The 25,921-nt window shown below is 34.5% G+C and overlaps 1 protein-coding gene across 4 annotated transcripts in view; it reads left to right on the plus strand.

Moving 5' to 3' along the window:
- Positions 1–25,921, plus strand: part of LOC120339380 (uncharacterized) — a 51,171-nt gene that overhangs the window by 13,377 nt on the left and 11,873 nt on the right. For all 4 annotated transcript variants that reach the window (XM_039407488.2, XM_039407487.2, XM_039407489.2 and 1 more), the window contains 27 exons: positions 518–686; positions 1,612–1,994; positions 2,550–2,641; positions 2,890–3,093; positions 3,985–4,184; positions 5,260–5,379; positions 6,262–6,418; positions 7,400–7,531; positions 9,303–9,444; positions 10,417–10,554; positions 12,450–12,597; positions 13,055–13,253; positions 13,674–13,864; positions 14,474–14,653; positions 15,037–15,283; positions 16,011–16,170; positions 16,706–16,834; positions 18,173–18,254; positions 18,665–18,778; positions 19,558–19,731; positions 20,624–20,767; positions 21,155–21,331; positions 21,980–22,142; positions 22,764–22,939; positions 23,682–23,902; positions 24,541–24,701; positions 25,402–25,535. In XM_039407488.2, coding sequence (XP_039263422.2) covers positions 518–686; positions 1,612–1,994; positions 2,550–2,641; positions 2,890–3,093; positions 3,985–4,184; positions 5,260–5,379; positions 6,262–6,418; positions 7,400–7,531; positions 9,303–9,444; positions 10,417–10,554; positions 12,450–12,597; positions 13,055–13,253; positions 13,674–13,864; positions 14,474–14,653; positions 15,037–15,283; positions 16,011–16,170; positions 16,706–16,834; positions 18,173–18,254; positions 18,665–18,778; positions 19,558–19,731; positions 20,624–20,767; positions 21,155–21,331; positions 21,980–22,142; positions 22,764–22,939; positions 23,682–23,902; positions 24,541–24,701; positions 25,402–25,535 — 4,537 coding nt within the window. The remainder of the gene's footprint in view (positions 1–517; positions 687–1,611; positions 1,995–2,549; positions 2,642–2,889; positions 3,094–3,984; positions 4,185–5,259; positions 5,380–6,261; positions 6,419–7,399; positions 7,532–9,302; positions 9,445–10,416; positions 10,555–12,449; positions 12,598–13,054; positions 13,254–13,673; positions 13,865–14,473; positions 14,654–15,036; positions 15,284–16,010; positions 16,171–16,705; positions 16,835–18,172; positions 18,255–18,664; positions 18,779–19,557; positions 19,732–20,623; positions 20,768–21,154; positions 21,332–21,979; positions 22,143–22,763; positions 22,940–23,681; positions 23,903–24,540; positions 24,702–25,401; positions 25,536–25,921) is intronic.

Genomic DNA, 25,921 nt, shown 5'->3' on the forward strand with positions numbered 1-25,921 from the left:
TAATGTACTATTGTACATTACATCATTATCCAAATCAATTTGGAAAAATGGTAAAAATTAACCCACGGATTTGAGCCACAATTGACACCTCCCATAGAAAATTAAGTAAATTATTATTAAAAAAATTATTCCACGTTCGAACACGCGAGAGCTACCGGCCATTTACGTCATACCAATATCGATTCTCCTTATAACATGTACCAAATCTTGTGCTCTGGTTGACATCGATGTTTTTGTTGTGATGGCCAATGAATTATAGATGCTAGACAGAAATATGCCATTGGTCAAGCTACTCATGTAACCATCTAATTGCACAAATCTGAAACAAAAAGTAATAAAATTGACTGATATTTATTTCCGTATTCAACGTATAATTGCAAATTGGATGAGAAGCTGTTGTTTGCCACATGATATACCTAGTCATCTCATCGTCATTTCTCCCCCGAAATAAATATGAGAACCATATCATATCTGATGCTTTTACTATTCCGGAACGATTTGCCATTATCTTCCATAGGTATGACAAACTTCGTGCAAAATTATTTGATGGGTTTATTAAAAAGAAAAATATTGCAAACGACGATGATGGACAACAATTATTTGAGAAACTACGAATCGGAGAAGAGAAACACAGACTTGCTGGAAATCACGCTAAATTAGCAAAACTCTGCAAAGACACTTTTCAGGTTCACTTTTAATTTTTTCTTTCGAGTTTGACAACGGTAATGAAAAATATAGTTTATTAAAGTGATTTGTGAATATAAACTTTTTGAGGTATTCCAGAAGTATGTGCACCAAGATGCCGGACACCGGAACGTTGTATGTGTACCAGGTAAGGGTTTTAGGTACAAATACTACAGGAGTCACTTGGCTAGTCACCGAATTTGTAACAGAACTAAAATAAGGAAAATTGAAAGAAAATTATGGCCTAATTTTAACCTGGTACACATACAACGTTCCGGTGTCCGCCATCTTGGTGCACATGCTTGAAAAGCAATGAAAATGGATGAAATTGTACCTCATTGACCATAATTTGACACAAAGCTTAAGTTTGATTACACAAAATTTATTTCCATTATTTTATAAACAGATTCTTAATAATTTAGCTAGTCAAATTGAATATACAGAGTGGTCGCTAGAAAAACAGAAAATTTGTCAAACAGCAATTTATTTTTACAAAGAATAACTTTACGAGGTTGTTTCCTGCCTTCTTTCATGATTTCGGTGTCAAAATAGAAATCAAATAGAACCTAAAAGATATCAACCTAAAACAACCTAGAACCTAGATGAAAAAAAAAACGTATCGAAGAAGAAATGAGTAAGCACGCATTTTATTCGTGATCTCATCTGACCTTCAATTTTTTTTATATTTTCGAGCGACCACCCTGTATATTGTATCCTATAAGTCTTAATATTTCAAAAGGTGGAACTTATATCTCACATGCAAAGTTTGATTTTTCAGTCAGATTTGGCAAACTCTTTTCAAATCTCAGGTTTTCACCCCAATGGGTTTGTGTTTGTGTGACACACGTGAAATTCTTTTTGATATAACTGATCCTTTTTGACTGTTTCAATTTTAAGAGGATCTTACACTCCATGTCCTGTTTTCAGATAAAGTATTCTTTACAAGAGATTGTTGGTCCTGATCCATCAAGATTTAGACATGAAGCAGAGCATTATTTGGATGAAATTAAGAATTCTGGCAGGAAAAGAAAAGTTGTGGATGAACCACCGGATCTTGGAAACATCTCTGATGATTCTAAACCAAGAGGAAACCTTGTTTCTGAACTTCATCTTAGATATGAAGATGAAGTTGACATGATCTTGGAGAATCTTCGAGAAGCACCACCAAATGATAAGACATTTCTATTGGCAGCAGAAGCAGCATGGCAACAGTGGGAAATGATGAGATTTAATCTTGATGATGAATTTCGTCATGCTGCAATCGGTTTGGGATTGTGCGAAAGAACTAAAATTGGACAAGGCAAAATCAAGTAAGTAGAAATTCCATTTTTATTGTAATGGACAAAGAAATATTATTTACTAATAGTAACAAAGGGATGACAAGATCCATATGACAGATAGTTATACAAAGTGCAAATATATAACAGTCATTTTGGTAGCTTTAATAATTGCATTAAACGTAAACATTGATTTTAAATTCAATTAATTCACAATAAACACTGGGTAAATGAGTTTATGCCTCTTTCTGCATTGTTAAATTATCTGCTTAATAAACTCTCAGAAATGTTTTAATAACAACAATGGGAGCTCCAAAAGAGTCTGTACCAAACTATTTATATGGAGGTAAATAATTTTGTTTGCCTACTTCACATCAAGTTGTGTAAAGGGACTGGAACCTATGGGCATGTGGTATATTCACTTGGCTAAAACAGACAGTCCCTGAACTCGTAATAGAACTTAAATGAGGAAAATTAGAATAAAATTATGGCCTAACCCTAACCTGGTACACACACTACGGGAGTACCCGACTATCAGATTTCCAGTTATAATAGAGATTCGATAAACCCTAATAAAATTTACACCAGGCTTCGACAAGACAACTCTCGATATGTTCAACTCGCTCAAGAAAGGTTGTTGGTGTCAACATCACTCAATACCAAGTCTCTCCAGAGCATGTGTAAGTTTTTAAAATTCTTGTAGAATTTTTGAACATTTTTCTCTTATATTATATTTAAATAAAATTTAATTTGCAGCAAATGATATCGTAAAAGTTGACATAAAAAATGATTTTTTTTAAAAAAGTCGAAATTAACATAAAACACTAACTACCGTACATTTCAAAACTTAAATTAAAAAAAAAATTGTGGTGTTTTGAAAAATTTTGACGTGTTCATTAAAAATTATATCGTTTATATTAAATTTCAGCTTCATCATCTTCACCTGCTCAATCATCTCTTCGACGAGTTCTTATGTGTCATGCTGGTGATTGGAGGAAGTTGTATGAACTTATTACTGATGATTCTGCTGAGGAATTGAGAGAAGCCGCTGTGTCGATGTCCGAAGATGAACGAACTACAAGACTCGCTGAAATTAATTCGAAGAGAATGGCATTGGATATTCAATCACCTGGTAGGTGTTAGTAGACATATGCAAATGCAGAAATTCTAGTATGTTTAATAGTATTTTTTGTATCATTGTATAATGTGAATTGTTATGTTTGAGAAAGACTTTGGTATGTTTTATATTTAAGCTGTCTTATCGGTTTCCTAAATTCACCATTAAGATGAGACTTCTAGTTAGATTTTTTTTACTTAAATATCCATATTTATCCCAGAGGAGAGCAAAGCCAATAAGACAGCTTCATAATAATTACGGTGAATCACTGCCTCCTGTCCAGTTACCTGTCCATGTTGGATATGCCAGTTATTTGTTGCAGATGGTGGAGGAAGTCTTACATAACCAGTGGTTATGTAAACCACTATTCAGCGGCGAGGAGTTCAGCGATCCTTTTGCACATAATTATCCACACAGAATACGGCCCTGCGAACCCACACATGGTAATCAAGTTGTGTGATGGCGAGTGTATTCCTAGCGCATAGCACCGAGCTGATTCCTCAGAATATTCACTCTGCTTTTCAAAGGGGAGAAAGTATACCAGAGAGTACATTTATACACTGTATGAAGATTTATATATAAGACTGGGTTTGGAAGTCATTTCTGAATCATTGGGATCATTTTTTTTTTTGGAAAAAAAAAACTTTCATTGTTTGGTTTTGGTTGAAATTTGATGCAATTCGGATTGCCCCATTTTCTGTGTACTCAAAATCATGAACGATAACATATATGTACCAGAGCCACAATTAATAAGTAAAATTTAATATCATAGTATATTAGATTTATTTGGTACTTTGCACCAAACAGTCTTTACGATATGACTGCTTGCAGAATAACATTCTGTTTGATATGATTAGTTTGAATTCTGATGATCATTGATTGATTATGATTTGTGCTTTATCACAGATTGGCAAGATGATCTTCAAGCTTTACTTGAGGAAGCAGCAGCCATCAAATATGTTTCCAGGATGCAAAACCTTAAAAATCTAAGTGGTGAGGATTCGGAGATCACCATCACCAATTCAGATGTTCATGTATCAATAATGGCTGATTTACAGGAAGAACATGACAAAGATGGTTTCAGATGGTTCCAAAAGGCTTTAGATGTAAGTTGTTGACTTTGATTTGCTGAAGTAATTAAGAATGGAGATTTTTGGTTAAAGGTAACCAGCTACCAGCCGTGACATGGGCAAACTACGACACGTGAGCCAAACCGGCCCATTGGGTGATTCAATCTGGCCCGCCTGATGCTGCCACAACCAAACTAAAACCAAATTTTGATGTTTTAGGCTTTTAGCTAAAAAATAGCTCAAGAAATTTGTTGAGATTGCGATTATATTTAGTTTTGTCATATGGTTACTGTTTTCCGCTTTTTCTTTTGTCACACTGTAAATATGGTTCATAAAATGTAACATGTTATGTCACTCACACTTACATGGCCTGCCAATCTAGGTGTTCGGTGGTCCAAAAACCTTGCTCACCCCTGTACTAGCCACATTACTATGTCTGGAATGTTGAACATTTACATTTTGAAAAGCTGTTTCCACTAAGCTCTGAATCTCTGATACATAAGGAGCTGATATATATTGGAAAGATCAAATTTTTTTTGACTCATTGTTGCTCAACCAATTTATTTCTATACTGGGTGACGTGGTGCATATGGGCTGCATATAAAAAATGTTATATTTGCACCCCTGTACTTCTATGTAATTTTTAGGGATAATTAGGAATTTCACTGCCTTATTGAAATTTTCTTGTAATCCTTGTCCCGGCTTTTTTTAAAGACCATCCCTCTTAAAGTTGGATTAAAAGTTGGAATAGGGGATAGTATCATTGTTAATAAAAATCAAGTTTTGACTTCATGAATCATGACTATTATTTAATTGTGCCATCATGAGGATTCAAGTCACAAATCGACTTTGCAAAACATAAGTTGGATTGGTTTTAATATTTAATGTGACAAATTCCGCCACATTAATTTTATTTTTTGTTAGGGTAATCAAACTTTGGGAATTCGATACAGGGTTAACAATAGTAAAAAGTTTGGGAACCACCGACATAGTAGCTCACCTGCGTAGGAACAGCTTAGCTGTAATGACTTTTTGTTTATTTATTACTTCAATTAATCATATGAAATGTTTCGTTTCAGTTATAAATTATTATTCTTCGATGTATTTCTAGGAGCCAGAATCTGCCGGCAAGATTAAAGACCTGACAATGGCTGAAAGCAAAAATTGTTTCAATATATTCAATGTTCTATGTAGATATGAAGGACAGTTCGATGACGATGCTTTACTGCAGGTATTATTATAGGAATTTTATTTTAAATAGCGTGAAGATTTGGAATGGGGTTTTTCATGTTGGAATTATGATAAGTAATAATGAATTAATGAGTCTTGCTGACTTTGAGTTAATCTATCATTGTTATTGTGCGTTTTATTCAGTATCTGTTGATTCATGATAGTCTGATTGTCCTTATTTTAGTTCTATTACGAGTTTTGGGACTGTGTGTGTTAGCTAAGTGAATATACGCCCTGCCCATGGGCTTCTGTCCCTTTACACAACTTGATGTAAAGTAGGCAAACAAAATTAGTTACCTCTATAATGGTACGCACACTTCTGGAGCGCATTTTATTTATCGTTAGATTTCGATAGCTTTCTTTTCACTCATTGCTAAGATTACACTTTATCTTTGATACATAATGTCATGGCATTCTAATTATTTGCAACCATTTTGATGTTTCATGTAAATTTTATTTCAATTTTTATTATTATACAAACTTCATGATTTTGGTTTCCTCTCAATTCTGTTGCAAATTCATGACACCTTTAAAATTTTGTCACAGTTATCTTAAACATTACAGAAATATATTTGTGTTAGTGTGGAGCAAGACTATTGAATCACTTAAGAAAGTTATCTTCAATCTTGATAGCATTCTTGTACATACAAATTCGAATCCACCAGTAATAAAGCATAGAAGAAGTATAAGTAGTTATTCCCACAGAAACCAAATCAATAGCGCGAGCTTGTAATTGTTGTTGTGTTATTGTTTCATTCATTAAGTATAATAAATCGTTTCAAATTACATAATGCTAAGAAGAATTTTAGTTTGGTGTATTTTAATCAAACCACTTAAAAATGGATTTTGATTATTAATCTAACTTGTAATTTCAATTTTATAGGCCCTGGAAGATAAGTATGATTCTTTGAGAGACAAATTGCTTGCAGAAGCACTCATGAAACAACTTGGTGACAAAGCATGGGGTGAACTGAGTGAGAGAGAACGACAAGAAAGATTGTTCAAACTTAAAATGGAAGAGAGAAGATTAAGAAAAGAAGGTACATCTTCAATATTGTGGAATTAGTGCTATTAGACAAACTTTTTGTTCTTTAATTTTGTTGTTATGCCATTTTCAAGTGTACCTATACCCGCTCTTGTTCGACTAAATTTTTTCCTAACCAGTACAGTGAATTTGAGTATTAGTTGTGGCGTCTGTTAGCGATAATTTTGAATCTAACTTACATTTTAACTGATGTATTTTGAGAGTGAGATTTTGGTGAGTGAGATTTAACTGAGATTTTGGATTATTCGCTCAGCGGAGTACCAACGAAACACCAGAGAAACCATGTTAAAATTTAACTTTCAACTCCTAAGCCTCCTTGACTCTTACAGCCAGGAATCTAATAAACTATAGCAATGTGGGATTCATTTTTGCAAGGTTTTACTCTGGTGGTTGGATGTCAAGTGGATACCAAATTGGGGTTAGGCCATAATTTTATTTCGATTTTCCTCAGTTTAGTTCTATTACGAGTTCGGGGACTGTCTGTGTTAGCTAAGTGAATATACCCCCTGCCCATGGATTTCAGTCTTTTTATACAACTTAATGTAAATTAGGCGAACAAAAGTAGTTCCTATTATATTGGCACACACACTTCTGGAGCACCCTTGCAATTACTATACCTGCCGTAACGATAAACCTGTATTTATTTCTTAGCTTATAATTTCTGCACTATTAAGCAATCATATCTATTACTTTATCTTGCACATTGATTACGCAGTGTGGGTTTGTAAGTTCATATATCTGTTGATTTATAGAAGTGCTGGACGATTATGGATTTCTTCACATCTCAGTCTGAGCCTCTGGAAAATTTAACTTGATGAACTATTATCATTTGACTTAGTCAGGAGCTTGAAATTTTCCATTTGATAACACATAATATCGCATTTCCACAAAATATATATGAATTTTTATACCTGGCCTGTCCGTTCTTTTTTTCAAACTTGAGTAAAACTGATTTACAACAATTTCTTTATTCCAGGCAGATATGATGAACTTGCTAAATTACTTGGAGAAGCTTTTGCTGATGATGAGAGAATTAAAGCAATGTTGGGAATGAGTAGAGAGGAATATGATAGAAAAATGAAGGAGAGATTAGCCAATAGAAAACGAGGTTAGTTTGTTTTCTGTCACATTAAATGATTAGTCCTGGCCACAACATTAAATTGCTCACATCCTTTAATATACCGGCCCAGCCCGGAACTGGGCTAAGTGACTTGTGGGCCACACTAACATTCAACTTTCATACGAAGGCGGGGGCCACAAACTATCATCCTGCAGGCCGCAATTGGCCCCCGGGCCGCTGCGAGTTTAAGACCCCTGCTATAAACAGTGTACTTCTTGGTTTTTTTTTCATTCTTTCATTTTCAGCGTTCAAATATTTATATGGGCAATTAATACACCTTAATAAAATATTTAGAGGTTTAATAATACACTTCAGTATAGACATTTTTCCAAATTTGATTTTTTTTTCTTCTGATTAACCTGTTTCAGACGCCCAATCGAGCCCAATTTTGAATACATTTTTATTAATGTCATACGACCCCCAAAATTTACCCAATATACAATAATTATATACCATTGGAAAGGTATTTTAGAGTACTATACGCTAGATGTCACTGGAGGACCGTAAACTAAAACACCTCTTTCAAGAGGTCTCTCGTAACGTCAAAAAATAACAAAAATATTTACACTCTCTCATTCTATCAGCTGTTGGACGTCTATAGCTATTGTAAAGCTGAAATGTGACTATACAGTTGACTGCACATTGGTTTTCTCTTTCATATGATACTAAACGCTTTTCCATAGCGCGCGTTGTTCAAGCGTTTTGGAAATTTTCCGTTTGAGAAGTCACCACATCGAATCAGGCCAGGCTAAGCTTGATAGATCGATCGGTTGTTTGTTTGTGCTTTATCGCGTTGAAAGCTTTTGTGAGTCATAATAAAACATTTATTATGAATCATAAAAGCTTATAATCGTCAGACAAGGAGAATTTGCGAGATAAAACGACTAACTTTTTTTCGGTGAGGCAGCTGCGATCAAACGACTCGATATTTTTATAACTTCCTGACGTTGTGAGATGTCCACTCTCCTATGTTATGTAGCATATAAAATGACCTTCAAAATAAGACCTTATCATACTAGCTTTTGTTATTGGTTAGCGCGCAACGCAAAGGTTTATGGAATCATTTTCTTGTTGTGCGACGTTTTTATATCGCAGCGAGAAGTACACGCGTGATATGTAAGCGAAATTTTATCACTTCTAAATGTCATATAAGGTTCATTCTCATATCGTTGTGTGGGGAATAAGATTTCCTTTCAAGCAAGACCATAACAAACATTCCAGACCTCATGGTATACACACAGCATTGCAAAACGTCTGAAATTTCGCGCATGCGTCAAACCGGGAGGATTAGGTTAATACATTCCAGTTCACATATCTTTTGACTCAAATTAAAATATGAAGATATCTAGTTTGGACCTGTACATATTAATAGCCAGCTCGGCACTTCTAAAAACATATTATAGGTTCAGAAAAATCTGATCGACTGAATAAAAAAATTTACTCCAATCCTACTTCAATATTTCTTTAGGGTGTCTCAAAATGTTATATTGTGTCCACTTGTCCCACGTGTCAAATGAGACACATTGGTCAAGTGAGACACATTGGTCAAGTGAGACACATGTCCCACGTGTCAAATGAGACACATTGGTCAAGTGAGACACATTGGTCAAGTGAGACACATGGGCAAGTTGGACACAACATTTTCGAGACACCGTATTTCTCTGCATATGTGTGTTTGTTCAGAAATATAGTGAGAGCGAACACTTTATAAATAACTTATGATATGACAAAAAATCTTCAAATTTTATTTTGTTGAAAGGTGACTTAGGAGCAATAACAGAAGAAGATGATGCAGCTTCATTAGAAGAAGGTGATAGTGGCGATCCATTGAAAGATCTCGCTTCAAGATATGATGATGAAAAACAAGCATTGCTGAGAATGTTGGCTGGACAAGATCAAAGGTTAGATTATTGATGGATATATCTGTTGGTATTTAGGAAACTTTAACTAGTGTCAAATTATGTGAGGGATAATTATGTGTGAGACGATTGCTGGATTTGTCACCGTCGTATGGTGGTTCACATAATCGCTAATCTGTTACTGTTTCTTCAATCATCAAGTTCATTCAACAAAACTCAATAACTATTTGTATCAGAAATTAGATTCAAATAAATTAGCATGGGTTATTTCCTATTACTATTTTGCATTCACACATGTTAATATTACTACCCTTGGTAGAGTTGAAGATTGGTCTGACTGAGCAGGGATTCGTCCCTTGTTTTCTTGCATGTAATTGATTTGACATAGTTACGCTAGTACTAATTTAATGTAACTATCAGTGGAGGTTGCGCAAGATTAACTCCCAATCCTTTCCCAATGCCTTTGCGCTAATGGACGTGTATGCGTATAATGCAAGGTTGCTGTAGCAGGAATAAAAATACCCTACTATGCAATTCAAGAGTCCTGCTGCACAGTCACACTAACACAAATGTATTTCTGTAACGTTTCGTCTGACCAAAATCAGACAGAGGAAGTCTGATTTTGGTCAGACCGCCGGTTACAGAAATACATTTGTGTTATGGTGTAGCAGGACTCTTGAATTGGGTACAAATTAAATGACTACTGTCTACTATATTCAGAAGTAAGCTCTTTGGCCTTATTGAAATGTTAGCATCACATTTTAAAATAATAATAATTCAAGAAATAAAAATGATTTAAAACTCTTAAAAATGATGTTTAGTTTTTCTGATTCAATTTATATCCTGGTAGATTTCATGCTAGCTTATTTTTTATGTTTATGATTGAAAAATATTTTAAAACTTCCAAAAATGGTGTTTCTTCTTTCTGATTGAATTTATATCCAGGTAGATTTGGATGCTAGTTTATTTTTTATGTTTTGGCCAGTGTTCAATTTACATTTTCCTTGTCTTTAGGTATATGAGTGAAAAAGAGAGGCAGATGGAGCTGGCACGTTTACGTCGAGAGTTGTTGAGAGCAGAAAGAGAAGAAAAATTTGGAGCAGCTGCTCTGGTGCTTGGGTTGGCTGAAAGGAATGCAGAAATGGAAAAAAGGTGAGAATTATACTAATGTTAATATTTCAATTAGGGGTGCAGGGGTTAATTAAAAACCACTGACCCATGTCTCATGATCGTCATTAGATATGTTCACATCAAAAATATATATCATGCCCTGGTTATGCTTGCACGTAATCGACCAAAATCAATTCCGTAATTATGGCAAAATCGCTAACGTAATGACCCCGTAATTGTGATAGTTTTACTCAGATTGAATTTAACCGATTTGTCCAGTCATAAAAGTATGGAAGACGATATGCAGTACATTCAATTAAGCTAATACTCAGCGAACTAAATGAAGCAGACGAATGTTTATACCAATCGGCAACAATGAAAGGCAAATAAGCAGCATTGGGCTAATATAAAGAGATATTATTATTACAAGGACGACTAAAAATGTAAATTATTTTGACTTCGACTAAATCCGCTTGTTTTTCATACTTTTGTTGTGACGTCAACAAAGAGCATTATGATAATTTATTGCGCGACCTAAACCTGATATCTGGACACAATTTATTTCATATCTGATCATGAATCTAAGCGAGATGCGCGTTGGCTGATACACTTCAACAAAAGGCCCTGGTGAAGATTTTCTGTATAGGGATTGGAAATACTAGCCTGCAACATTGCTTTGCTAGCACTGCTTGGCTCCATTTATCCTTATGTCACAAATTATTGTCAAACAACTAACATTCCAGTGTAAAAAAATTTTAAGCTTAAGCTTTAAATTATTCAATATCAACCCATAATTAAAAAATTGGCAGAAAAGATGCATTAGCAAATTTCTCATTGATGCAGACATTGATGGCCCACATTCTTTTTCTAGGAACAAAAATACTAATAATGTGTGAACCATTCAAAAAGGTAAAAAAGGTTTGCTGTTCCTGGTTTGGTAACTTGTTATGTGTGTTTATTTTTATGTGATCATGAATTGCTACGTTTTGACGACGTTATTTATTATTGTTGGAAATATACTGAAACCAAACGAAGACCTGCCAATAATCCATTCTTACAAATTGGAAGTAATTTTTGTTACTTATATCTTCACCGTTTCAGCTTATATTCTTAGGAGAATTTCATCTTGAGATAATTTATGTGGATGAACCATTTACTCTGTTTTTTGCATGATTATCTTGCCTAATTTATTATTAATGGACATCAGGTAATGATGGGTTGTAAAGAATATCACTCGACTTGCCACTAATCTCTCTATTTATAAAGATGTATTGAAGGACTTAATGGAAAAAAATGTAGCATTTATATATCCATCCAAAATGTGGTTTGAAAGTTATATTTTGTGTATATTGTGGATATCTGGAAGTAGATATTTCGGCTGACCTTCGCCTTCCATAATCCATTATTTTTTTCATTGGAATAAAAAGGATTAAGAACGATCATTGCGATAGACTTTGTTTTCATCTTGTTTGTGAGTAGGAAATAAGTCAATATATCAGTCATAGGGCAGAATGTTATATTAAATGAATGACAGAGAACTGATAAGATGGTTTGTATATTTATGTATGTTGAACGTCAAGTTTCTCTTCAAAGTTTTAGTTTTGGTTAAGTATGAGAACAGCCAGTTAGTGTCAATTTTTAAAACGGGATACTCCAGTGGATAGACAGGAACAATCAAATTTGAAACTGTGACTCAACATTTACCGGTATATTTAGTTGTGGACTTATGTGGTTACCACTACAAATAATTTGTATTATATTTCAAGGGTTCATCACACAAAATTGTTTTCTAATTTTCTTTTCTTGGATTTAATATTTTTGATATTTATGTGTAAATGATTACTTAAGGGCAAAAATGTTTCATTTATTTTGAAGTTTGTCTCAATTTTTGATCGTCTTCTGTATTCCTAACATTTTTTAATTTTGTTTTGTCACAGACTGGCAAGCGATAAGAAACGACAAGAAGAACTAGCGAAACAACGTCTTGCAGCTTTAAAAGCAAGAAAAGGAAAGAATTTTGTAATGCCAACTATTTCTGAAGAAGATGAAAAAATTATCAGAGAAGGAAGTAAAACTGAGATGATGGTGAGATTCATTTATAATTTTGTTTATCATTCTCAAAGCCAGTCTAATAGAATCACTTACAGATTGGACATACACATTTGGGTGCATGTTCACTAAACTACGTAAGTACTTCTATTTGTGTAGCACAACCAATTTTGCATATATTATTCCTGACCCCAACCTGGCTTCTTTATCCAAAGTCTCCGTCATTACAACCTCACAATTACGTCAAAGAGCTTTCAAAGTATAGTTATGTTCGCCCGAAATGGCATATTCGCCAATGATAACGTACTCACTAACACTAGCAATCTCTCTCATTTCGGATCGTTACGACAAGAACCGAGAGAAGTAGCTTGCTTGTTTTCGGGTGATTGTCTGCCCATTGCCTAGTCTCAATTTTAGGCCTAAGGTAAAGGTGTGAAAATGCCTCAAACAATTTCTTTAATGTGGCTATACAAATACTTTGTTACTATTACAGGATGCAGTCCTCCGTAAGCTCGAACTTTTGTATGAAGCAGAAAGAGCTTGGCTTGTTCATATCCTGACTTGCCAAAAGGAGTTAAAACCAGATCAAACTGGAATCAAGGAGAATGATCCAATTAAACTTGCAAATGCTCGAAGTAGTTCTGAATTATCAGATAGACTACATGAAATTGATGTCAAATTGCCTAATCAAGGTTCGTATGTTCTGGCAAATAATCGGTTCCTGAATTACATTGAAAACTCGACAATTCAGATTATTCTTTGCCCAAATATGATAGTATGTTCAATAAAAATCATTTGAAATGGCTGGTATTTATTTCTATCTGCATTCAGACATGAATACCAATTTATATTGATTATGTCAAGTATGGTTATCCTGTACCTAGTTCATATAAAAAATGAACAAATATTCTGATTTTCTATTTTTTACAGTTTCATTCAAAACGAAGAATGTTTTGTGCAACCGAAAATGACAAATTTTCCTGTTGAAAATTACCATTTGCAAGCAATTACTATACCTATAATGAATATTAAATGTATACTTTATTAATACCGGTAGCTCATAAATTTTTACCATGAATATTTCTTAATTTTATGTTGATATTCTTTTTCAGTCAACATTCACGAATACAAGATGCCATTGACGGAAGCAAGTTTTTTCAAACAAGGAATGATTGTTCATGAATTAATGATTCAACCTGATACGATCATTAATAAAGAAATACTTGACGTTAAAACACTGGCAATATTGCAGGAAATACAAGATAGGAAAAGTAGAAAATTATCTGAAGATATGGCAACAATGGTAAACTATTTACTGTTTATGTACGAAGTTAATGGATGTTTCTCCAGGGATCGATTTCCTTGATTTTTCCGTAACAATGACCAATTAGCAAAATGATGACGATGACGTAACAATTGTAATTTTTGCATTCGCTCAGACTGATGTTCAAGCATGGTTGTATACATTGCCTCATTTTCGCGGTTTTGCGTGTTATTTGTCAGTTTTCATTTGTGTTTACAGAAATTAGTTGAGAATTAAGTATTATAATTATTATTTTATCTACCAATGAGCTTTAGTTTAGTTGCAATGATCAAAAATTAGTTCCGGGAAAGCTGCGATAGACTAGGCTAAAATGAGCTATCAGTACCTGTATAAACACATGGTTGTATATTTTAATAAAAATATTGGTTTTGACCACTTAAATCAGTTTATAAGTTGCAACTCTCCAAAACACTCGCAAAATAAGCATCTAAAATTTTGCAACAGTGAAGAGAATTTTTTTGGGGTCTAGGATCAAGAAAACATCTTAAAAATCTGCTGTTTTGTATAAACACCAAATTATTTATGTACTTAAAGAATATGAAATAAATTGTCATTTGTCAATTAGCGATTTATTAACTTTATTCACAGGATGATAAAGAACTGATTGAAATGCAAGAAAAGAATTTGCTTTGGGCAAAACAAGGAATATCAAACAACATTCCTGCAACTTTCTTCTTGCAAGCTGAAGAAGATGTATTGGATGAAGCATTGGAGGGAAAATTTGATGCAATATTAGCTGCGTTGGTTGAAAAAGCATTGATAGAAAAGGTTCCTTTTTTTTTCAAATTCTTCTTGTATTTAGTATAAAGTTATAAAGCATTGGCATTGTGACAATAGTTCCAGCAAAATGCTATCTACGGAAACTCATTTGAATTTGGAAGTTAGGCCATTATTTTATTTTGATTTCCCTTATTTTAGTTTTATTATGAGTTTGGGGACTGCCTGTGTTAGCCAAGTGAATTTCCCCCTGCCCATAGGTTTCAGTCCCTTTACACAACTTGATGTAGAATAGACGAACAAAATTAGTTACCTTCATATTGGTACACATACTTCTAGAGCGTCATTTTGTGTTACACATAAACTGGCACTTTAAATTTAAAAGCTTACGAACCCTGATCTAATCACTGAGACATTGTTTGATCTTTTACCAGAAAGGAGAAAAGAAATGGAACTCAATGTCAAAAATGGAGCAAGATCATTTAATAGCGGAAACAACAGAGAAAATAAAGAAATTAATGTCAGAAGGAAAAACAGATGAAGCATTAGAATTACTTGGTGAAACTGGTAAAAACAATCTTGACTCACTTCTTGCAATGTTCGGATTGAGAAATGAAGATGAAGAAAGGAAAAAACTGGAAGAAGAAAGAATGGAGAGAATGAAAGAACGAATTGCTAACGGTATGAAAAATGGAAAGCGAAGATTTAGTTTCGCTCTAAAATTATTATCATATGTAAAATATTTCGCTCGTCTTTGAAAAGTATTTGTATAGCAAATCAAAGACTTAAATGATATACAGTGATACATCTGTAGCCAAACGTCTCGATACTCGAAACAATTCGGCAGTCGATCAAAAAATTCTAGTCAAAAATACTATGGTACTCGAATGGAAATTTGATGCTCCAACATTCTAGCGCACCTTCGAGTGAAATGACGTCATCCAAACCTCACATCTCGTGTCGAAAACCAATCCTGAACGAATTGTGTTCGACTACCGAGGTATCAATATATAATGTATTGTAGTTGTTTTGATTATGATGGTATTTCAACAGAGAAGACAGTGTGGGTTATGTATAAAAGTAGCTAATTACCATTTTGGATACTCCCATAATGTGTGTACCAGGATAGGCCAGAATTTTATACCGATTTTCCCTACTTTAGTTCTGTTACAAGTTTGTGGACTGTCTGTGTTAGCCAAGAGAATATACCCTCTGCCCATAGGTTTCAGTCCCTTTACACAACTTGATGTAAAGTAGGCGAACAAAATTAGTTACCTCCATATTGGTACACATACTTCTGGAGCGCCTCTACTTGAGTAAGCCATATGTTGACCCTTCAGTTATGTCATAAAAAAAATTTAATTTTTGCCTTTATTTAAAAATAAACTTTAACATGATATTATTATAGGCATGTCTGAGGAGGAGGCTCGAAGACTCATGGAAGAGGAAAAAGAGAGAGATGAGGAGGCACTCAAGAAGAGGAGAAAAAACATACTGGCATTGTTACAATATGACTTGGACGCTCAGAAAGCCGAATTACTTAAACAATTAGCAGAGAGTGATGAAAAGTAATTTATCAGTTGTTATTTTGTAGTTTAAACGACTGCATCATTGAGAATTTCCAAGAATAAACATCTTTTTGGGATGGGCAAATTACGGCCTGTGGGCCGGATCCGCCCACTGAAGTGTTTCATCCGGCCTACTGCTAAAATTACAACTATAATTTTTATAGATATAAATTTTTGATGAAAATATCAATAAAAATAACATCATAATGAACCCGATTGTTACATTGTACTTCTTTTTATTATATGAACGTGAGCCTAGCTGTTGTAAATAAACTCTTTTTATTTATAGTTTTTCAAATTGATTTTTAATCCTACGACCCAGTACCAAGGCTATCACCTGTACCTGGCCCACTCAGAAAAGTAATGGCCCACCCAAATTAAGCTGTTGTTTTAGTTGATTTGGTATTTCTTTACACTAAAACTATTTTTATTGTTTAATATGTCTTGATAGAGGTATTTGATAATTCTCACCAATCAATTTTCCCGCCTCTGTGTATAAGTTTGCAGTTGTAATTGGAATTTACTGATTATTAAGGTTTGATCAAGAAAGAAGACGTCAACTTGAACTTGCAAAATTACGTCTTCAACAAAGAATGATGAAAAGAGAAAATGATCTTGATGCGGTCGCTCATGTTCTGGCTTTATCAAAACTATCAGATGATCAGTAAGTTTTTATTATGAGGTCTGTGCGTGTTTGCGCCTGGCTCCAACAAGACAATAGCAAAATAGCCACTGATATTTTTGAACATCTATGTTTTGGAAGAAATTTGGACTTGCTTTCCTAATTTTTTCTGTGAGCCGTTTTTTTAACTTCACTCCTATGCTTCGTACAAGCATCTACTAACTACTTACGAAGATACCTGCCTACATCATGGCTATACAACCTTAAATACAGGAGGGCCAGATACAAAATAACTAGGTTTCGACATAGTATTTCTAGTAGTTGCAGGCACAAAAATTTTGGTTATTGATCCTATGGCACGTGTTGTTTGCTTCACACACAAGCTAGCTGTTAGGTAATTGTAACATCAACGGCATAGATAATAAATTGAACTCTGGTATAGGCTTTGCAGCACAAAGGGATTGGAATCACTCGCACATACCAGATTTTATTGAACTCAATCCGCGGGCCGCACATCATTCAAATTTGGCACTTCTTCACGGGTCGCACAACTTTTCCTTGCGCACCCCTGGTCTACACAATTTACCTCAGCCTGGGTGAGGTGGTGGCCATGGTTTAAACCCAAGATTTTTAACCTCTATTGCCAACATAGTCAAGTCATTAGGCCACACAGGCACTAGGTATTTCACAACTTCACTCCAAATTAGTCTTTGTGTAAGCTGCCACTGACTACGACATACAAAGCTACTAGTTTTGGGAAAAATATTTTATTCTGTTCTGCATTGTCTATTCAATTCACTATACCCTTAGGGGCTCCGAGATTTTTAACCTGCATCATCGACTCAGTGAGTGTTCAAGGTCATCACCCAATGGGGTGAAAAGCCTATCTTAAATAAACGTATTTGATATTAATTCCACCAGTCATCATTCATGGTACTGTAACATCCTTATCTCACATGGGCAAACTACGGCCCGCAGGCCAAATCCCTCTCGTCGTGTAATTCAACCTGGCCCGACTGATGCTGCCAGAACCAAACTAAAACTAAATTTTGATGTTTTAGCTGAAAAATAGTTCACAGAATTTGTTGAGATTGCGATTAAATTTAGTTTTGGCACATGGCTCATTGTTTTTCACTTTTGCTTTTGTAACACTGTAAATATTGTTGCTAAATTGTCACCTTTTATGCCACACTTACATGGCCCGCCAGTGTAGGTGGGCAAAATTTTGGTCTCTGGTCTATAAACCTTGCCCACCCGCCATCCCTGATCTATATATATAGTATGCCACCATCATGTTACACATGCATTACATAATTTAGTTGTTTAACGCAAGATTTTAATTGATATATGATCTTAATTTTGTTTTTTTCCAAATCATAGGTTGGAAACAGAAAGACAAAGACAGTTAGAACTTGCTCGGAAGCGATTAGAAGCACTCAGGAAAGGTAGAAAAATGGAAGAGGTGAATACTGGACTTAGTAAATGAAGACAATCACATACCGTTATAATGTTTCCATCCAACAATATGGATTTTAGGATAGGATTTACATTTTTATCCTGGGGGATAGGAAAGGTGACAGCTTAATAATATGGCGAATCGCGGCCTCGCGTCTGGTTACCAGTTGGTGTCGGGTATGGAATTAGTTAGCCAGTCGTTTGTTTTTAGGAGCATGGACGTGAAGGTGGAGGAAGCCGTAATCGACCAGTGGTTACGTGAACCACCATATGGCGGCGAGGAGTCCAGCAATTTTCTCGCACTCAACTATTTCCGCATGGGATTCAAACCTGTGAACCCACGCAGGGTAATCAGAGTTGCAGTTTTTATAACTCGCTTCGTCATACTATCTCAAATAATTTATATATTTTTTCAAGGACAAAATTTTTCCGCTCAAGCTACCAGATGATGATGACATTAATACTCTCATTGATGTAATAATTCGTGAAATGGAATCAAAGCATAATCAAGAAAGAGTTGTTTTGATGCAAGTAAGCATTGTTAATTTCAATACAGATTGAGCAACACTGAAGGACTCTGAACAAGTTCATTGAGTTCAAAAAACTCAACTTATTAAACTAACCTAGCATTTCCCCCCAGAGGAAATATTTGTTTCTTGGAAGGAAATATTACTTCGTATTCGGTGTAGTTTCACAAATATTGTTCACTTATTGAGTATTAATGACTGTAATAAGTTTTTATGTACACATTATAAACTATTCAAACTACATAAAATCCAGGGTGTGACTTGTGCATAACACTGGCTAAGGATCTTTCTTTATAGATTTGACAAGAAATAGAAACAGTTTTTGTGCATAGTGAGGGGGAATAAAGAGATTCAAAATCGGAAATGGGGAATTCATCGGAAGGAAGTTGTTGGGAATCGCTGGGCTGACCTATATATCGCAAAATCTCTTGTATTATTTGCCATTACCAGATTCACTAAGTCTCGATCAAATAAGTAGGCCTATGTACTTCACTATATATAAAATATTTTTTGGTGTTTTCATGACTTCACTAGTACATAAGAGGCTTGTGGAGTGTGCTGATGAAAAAAATTTCTCGCTGAGAAGTCACTATTCCTAATTTTGTAAAATTATTGGAAAATTATTTTATGGTATGATGTTTGTTCATTGAGAGTGAACTAAGGTTGCGAAACATTTTTTGAATTTGATCTTTTGATGGAAACAGTGATTTTAAGAGTTATGTAATATCCTTTATTTTTCTATTTATGTTTTTTGTGTTCCACAATATTTTCTGAAATCTTCAGCTTCTGACAAAAGACGCTTCTCCTCAAATGGACGTTCGAAAAAAAGCTGCATCGATGGATGAAATTTCTATACAGAAGAGAATTGATGAATTGAGAGAAATAAGGAGACAGTGGAGAAATGATGATCCTGATAATCTTAAAGAAAATGCATCAGAACAAATGTCTATTTTAATTGTAAGTACTTTACAATGTAGAATGTTATCATTTCAGTTTTTCATACATTACTGCATTTCCAAATTCAAACTCATTAAACGAAATAGACCAGGGGTCGACAACCTTTTGTCGCACACAGGCCAAAATTAGGGGTTGCAAGTCTTGGCAGGCCGCACATACTTTTAGAAAAATAAAAACCGAAAGGATGGCTGACTTAGTTGTCTTACTTGAAGAAAAGAAAGGAACAAATGACATTCGATGTGACACATTTGTTTCATCACGCTTGATACATTTTCGACATCGGCGGCACACTGGATGAAGCTAAGATTAAAACCTTTCCTAAATGGGAATCACTAATTCGAGTTCACAGATTGTTCTTTGTAATGTTCATCTTCAAAAATAATTGTTTGCATGCATGTGTACTTCCAAACATCGATGTGAATTTTTTTGCATGGTTTGTCAGATTTGGATAGAGATTTCCTTCAAGAAGACCTTTTGCACTTGGCATCAACTTTTTTGTGTTTTGTTAATATTTGTCTAATTATGATTAAATTACAGGCTCATTAAACGAGTAGCTGTTCACTGAATTGTTAAGTTATAATATATAATTTAATATACACGTGTTTCACAATAAATTTGGTTACATAAAGAATATAATCATCAAAACAGCCATTTTGTTACTATAATTCTTGGCAAATAATGGCTTGGCAAAGCCATTTGCTGCTTCGGGAAAGGGATTAACAACCCTCTAGGTTTCTCATCTGTTGCAAACTTGATGACAACGAATAATATTATATGTGAATGAAACTGATTGATCATGAAATAAAGTTTTTATTAAATCGGTTTGATAGATTAAACTAATATGCACATTGCACAAGCAACATTTAATGTTTGTGACTTTTCTACTTTATAGGAAGCAACTGCATTGGATCTTGAGCTTCTAATAAAAACCAATGAAACCATGTCTGAAGAATCAGCTCAGGAAGAAATATTAGGAAAACTTCAAAACCAACAAATGTTAGAAAGCAGTCATCTGATAGATGATTTGCCTAAGAAGGTAACATTATATTCCTTTTGATATAGTTAGCTTATTTGCTGGAAGGTTTTTGGACCAGGGCACAAAAATTTTGCCGACCTAGACTGGCGGGTCATGTAAGTGGGACGTAAAAAGTTACATTTTGAACAATATTTACAGTGTTACATGAGCAAAAGTGGAAAACTATGAGCCCCGTTCCAAAACTAAATTTAATCACAATCTTAACAAATTCCTCAAGCTATTTTTAGTTGAAACATCAAAATTTGGCATTTAGTTGGGTTGTGGTAGCATCAGGCGGGCCAGATTGGTCTACCCAACGGGCCGAATTTGGTAAGGTTCATTAGTTAAGCATTAGTCTTTTCTCTCTTGCATTTGAATTTGATTGTTCCAACTTTCCTTGCGTACCAGACACCAGCAACACTGCGAATGATTGCTAAAGTTCAATGGAAAGCAAGATCCGAGAGATGGTTGGATAATGTTGCTGAGAGTTTACTGAGAAAACCTGAAGTATCCTCACAAGAAGATGAGGTCCTCAAAGCTCTTGAGGACAAATATGATGCAATGAAAGACAAATTATATGCTGAGGTTTGTTGAGTGATATCTTATGATTACATAGATTGAAATTGCAGAAGGTACAGTTATACACTGTGTGAAAATTACGATTTTATTTTGTCACATGATTGAAATATAGTCGAGCAGTTAGTTTTTTACCGCCAAATACTTAGAGTATACTAGAGTATTTGATGATTTTTTTGAGTTTGGTGCATTTCTCCTAAAAAAATTCGATTTTACATTTCTTCCATTAATCTAAAACAATAGTAACCATGGATTGATTTTCTGTCACTTTTAAGTTCTGAAATGATATTTCATATTGTGAAATAATGATTATGTTCTTATTATGTCATGTTCAACTGTTTTGAATATTACCGTATTAGATTTTTGTTTAATTACAAAATGTAAAACTACATTTTTTTTGTCTGACCAGTGTGGCGGTCAATGTCAAATGAAATTTTACAATTTTCCTTAAAATGTAAAATTTACTTTATCGATCGGATGTAACCAGTTTTAAATGTATTCGAATATTTGATTCATGTTAAACATTCATGAAAGGGGATTTTATGATTGGTATTCAATACAGCATAAGATCCAATGTCAGTATCAGGATGATTTCATCATGTTTTTTAATGTTCTCAGGGACTCAGTCTAATAATAGCTTTAATTTTCCATTGACAGGCTTTACTGAGACAATTTGGCGAAAAAGAATGGAATGATTTATCTGAGATAGAAAGACAAAGAAAAGTATTTGAAATTAAGATGAAAGAAAGAAAACTCAGACAAGAAGGAAAAATGAATGAAGCGGCAGCACTTATTTCATCTATGATCAAGTCTGATGAAGGTCAGTGCCATCACGACTTTCAATGCAAGAGGTTGCTAGACTTTTTTCTCTCGAGATGGTTTAAATCAGTCGTGTGCAACCTTTAATACGAGAGGGCCAGATACAAATAACTGGGTGAGACCGCGGGCCGCACCTTTATTTAACCCAGGCTTTTTAGTGGTTGCAGGCACTCAAATTTGGGGCATTGTAACGTCATAGGCATAGATAATAATTGGACTCAGGTATAGGATTCGTAACGCAAAGGCGTTGGAATTATTTGCACGTACCAGATTAAACTAAACTAAAATATCGTTTCGTGGGCCACACAAAATTTAAAATTGGCACTTCATCCCGGGCCGCATAATTTTTCCCTGTGGGCCGCATTTGACCCGCCGGCCGCAGTTTGCACACCCCTGGTTTAAACAATTACTGTTTGGTTGCTGTTTTTCCCAAAAGTATTCAAACTTATCCCTTATAATATCACTTCAAACTTATGAAATATCACATAATAAACTTGACCTTTTACCTGGTCGGGAGGCCATAGTTTCGAATAGATTAAAATTTACAAATTTTGATCTATTTACCGTACTTGCTTGTAAAATTAATATGAAATCTTTTTTGACCTGAACATTTTTATCATAGATCTTGCACGATTACTGGGTGAAGTAAAACTCTCTCAGAAAGAAGAACTTGAGAAGAAATTAGAAAAGAGGAGACAATTGAAAGAACAACGACTTGCTGCTGGTTTAGCCGTTGACGATACGACTCTTGATTCTGAGATACAGAAAATTGATGAAGAAGAAAAGAAAAAAAGAAAGGTCTGGAATAGATTGTTTTTTATATTTAGTGTTTATGTCAGAGTAGTGAATCATTGGTTATGGTGCAAGCAGTAATTGAATCCTTTTGCTGGTGCTTGGAATGCTTAATAACATATTTCTATCGGTTTAGAACAGGGGTGGGCAAGGTTTTTCAACCAGGGGCCAAAACTTTTGCCCATCTGGACTGACGAGCTATGTAAGTGTGAGGGTAAAAATTTACATCTTATGAGCAATATGTACACTGTTACAAAAGTGGAAAACAATGAGCTTCGTTGGAAAATGAAAACTAAATTTAATTGCAATCTCAACAAATTTCTTGAGCTATATTTAGCTAAAACATCGAAATTTGGTTTTAGTTTGGTTGTGGCAGCCTCAGGCAGGCCAGAAAAAATTACCCAACGGGCCGGCTATGGCCCGTGGGCCCTAGTTCGCCCATGTCAGGATTAGAAGGATGCTTGAAGGTAAAATCATGTATACCCATTACAAAGAACATCCTATCAATCTGTCTATGATGTGTCAATCGAAATTTCTCACTAAAGATTTTGAACTAATTTTGAAAAATGATGCTCGGCCTTGACCCATTATTTAAATTTGGGCTCTATTGGACAGTATGCGGGATTGATTTTCAAATGACGCCGTATATTGATTGGTTCATACCATGGTCATAAATAAGAACTATTGAAAAGAAAACAATATTTAAACATGAATGTTTTCTAAAATTTTATACTTTGGGTTATTTTAGAATGTGCTACTGCTTTTGGAACACAACTTGGATGAAGAGAGAGATATGATTCTTGCGAGTCTTCGTAAACAGGATGAAGCTGTTGATATAGAAAGAAGAAGACAACTTGAACTCGCTCGATTAAAAAGAGAACAAAAGCAAATTGCTCGAGAAGATAAATTCAATGCGGCGGCTATTATATTCAATCAAGCTAAGAAGAGTGAAGAATTATTGGCAGCAAAGTAGGCTTATGATATTATAAATTCAATTCTGCCTGATTGATGTTGTTTTTCTCGTGTTTATTGTCAGTTATCTTAGTAAAGTATAAGTGACGAATTGGTGCTCCAGAAGTGTGCATACCAATATGGAGGTAACTAATTTTGTTCGCCCATTTTACATCAAGTTGTGTAAAGGGACTGAAACCTATGGGCAGGGGCTATATTCACATGGCTAAAACAGACTGTCACTAAACTTGTAATAGAACTAAAATAAGGAAAATCGGAACAAAATTATGGCCTAACCGTAACCTAGTACACACACTACGGGAGTATCGACAAATCAATGAATTTGAGTGTACCGTAACCAACTTGACTGGATGCATATCTTCTATTGTTTTAGAGTTGAAGAAATGGTTTAACTTCAATCTATACGTCTATTTCATTAAAGATGGCCCAAGTATGAATACAATCAGTATTCAAGTTAAGAAAGAGTCTCCAAATGAAGCTCTCCATTTTCAGTGCTTGTTTACACCCATTTTTTGAGGAGTATCCCATGCGAATAAATTTTTCATAATGTAATTGGAACAGTGAATGATCCCTTTCCCAACATTCATCCTTATGGTAAGTCAATATTATCATCATGTAATTTTTCATCGTTTCAGTCTTGCGGAAAACAGAGCTCGTCAGTTAGCACTTGCGAAAGAAAGAATTGCAGCCAGAAAGGCACAAAAAGAAGAGAGAGAAGCTGCCAAAAAATTGTTCGATGTTGAATCAATTACTCAACAACTCAAAGTTTTACAAGATCATGAGAAGAATGAATCAGGTGAGAATTTTATATCAAATATTAATACAGGCAATATATAAAAAATGACCCAATACAATCAATTTTGAAATTATTGTCATTGATTTATCACTAAGCTTAAGTATGTGTTTGGGTTAGTATGTGTATTTTTGAGGGTGTGTGTATGTACAATGTGACCTTGAATAACAGAACCCTGATCATTTGAGAACATATTCTATAGAAAACATAACTATGGTGCAAAGCATCCTAGATTACTGGAACTTTTGGGAACAATAATAAATAAACAGAAGTTCAAGTGTTAAATAAATTTTCTTTCTAATTAAGAAATTTATGGGTGATGCTATTTTGTAATCCTGTATATATGCCTGACAATGGATGTATGAGTGTGTCATTTTGAAAAATATTTTATTCAAAAAATTTTTTATACTGATAAAAGGTAGTATGAAGGAATAGTATAATAATGCAATAAATATATGTTTTAAAATTTGTGAAAACTATGCTAAAACATAACTATTCATCATATTGAAATATTTGAACATAAATTTTGCATTTACTATGAATGACTGAACTTAATAATGACTGAAATTCAACTTCAATATTATAGATTATGGACAAAACTTGGCATTTTACATTCCCTATCTTCATTCGGGAAACTTCTTGTCTAGGGCCTTGTTTGTAGAAAAAATGTGAAAACATCTCATAGCATGTATTCTATTTTCAGTATCAGCTCCTGAAAGGCTTGTCCAAGAAATGGATTTGAAACAATTGAATGAAAGAGAAAATTTTCTTTTATTGCTTTTATCCACGGATATGGATTCCAGTATGAGAATGCAAGCGTCTACCATGTCCGATGAGGTAAGAAATGTTTTGGTATTTGCTTAGGCACTGTTAATGTTTTGACAGACAAGAATAGGGTCATTTCGAAAATACAAATCAGTTTGGAACTTATTTGCAACTGCGGACTGCTCAGTTAATTTGATCTGCGTATGCAGGGCACTCATCCTCTTAATCATACCTCTGAACATTTTTCCTAATTTGAAAAGCAAAAAACGACATTTTGGGTTTGAAGCAGGGGTGTGCAACCTTAAATACGGGAAGGCCACATAGAAATGACTGGGTGAAACCGCAGGCCGCACCTTTATTTAACATACCCTTTCTAGTAGTTGCAGGCCTAAAAATTTTGATTATTGGTATTAATCTTATGACATGCGCTGTTCGTTTTGCATAAGCTAGTTGTTACA

The sequence above is a fragment of the Styela clava genome, chromosome 9 (assembly GCF_964204865.1).
Source record: "Styela clava chromosome 9, kaStyClav1.hap1.2, whole genome shotgun sequence".
Classification (NCBI taxonomy): Eukaryota; Metazoa; Chordata; class Ascidiacea; order Stolidobranchia; family Styelidae; genus Styela; species Styela clava.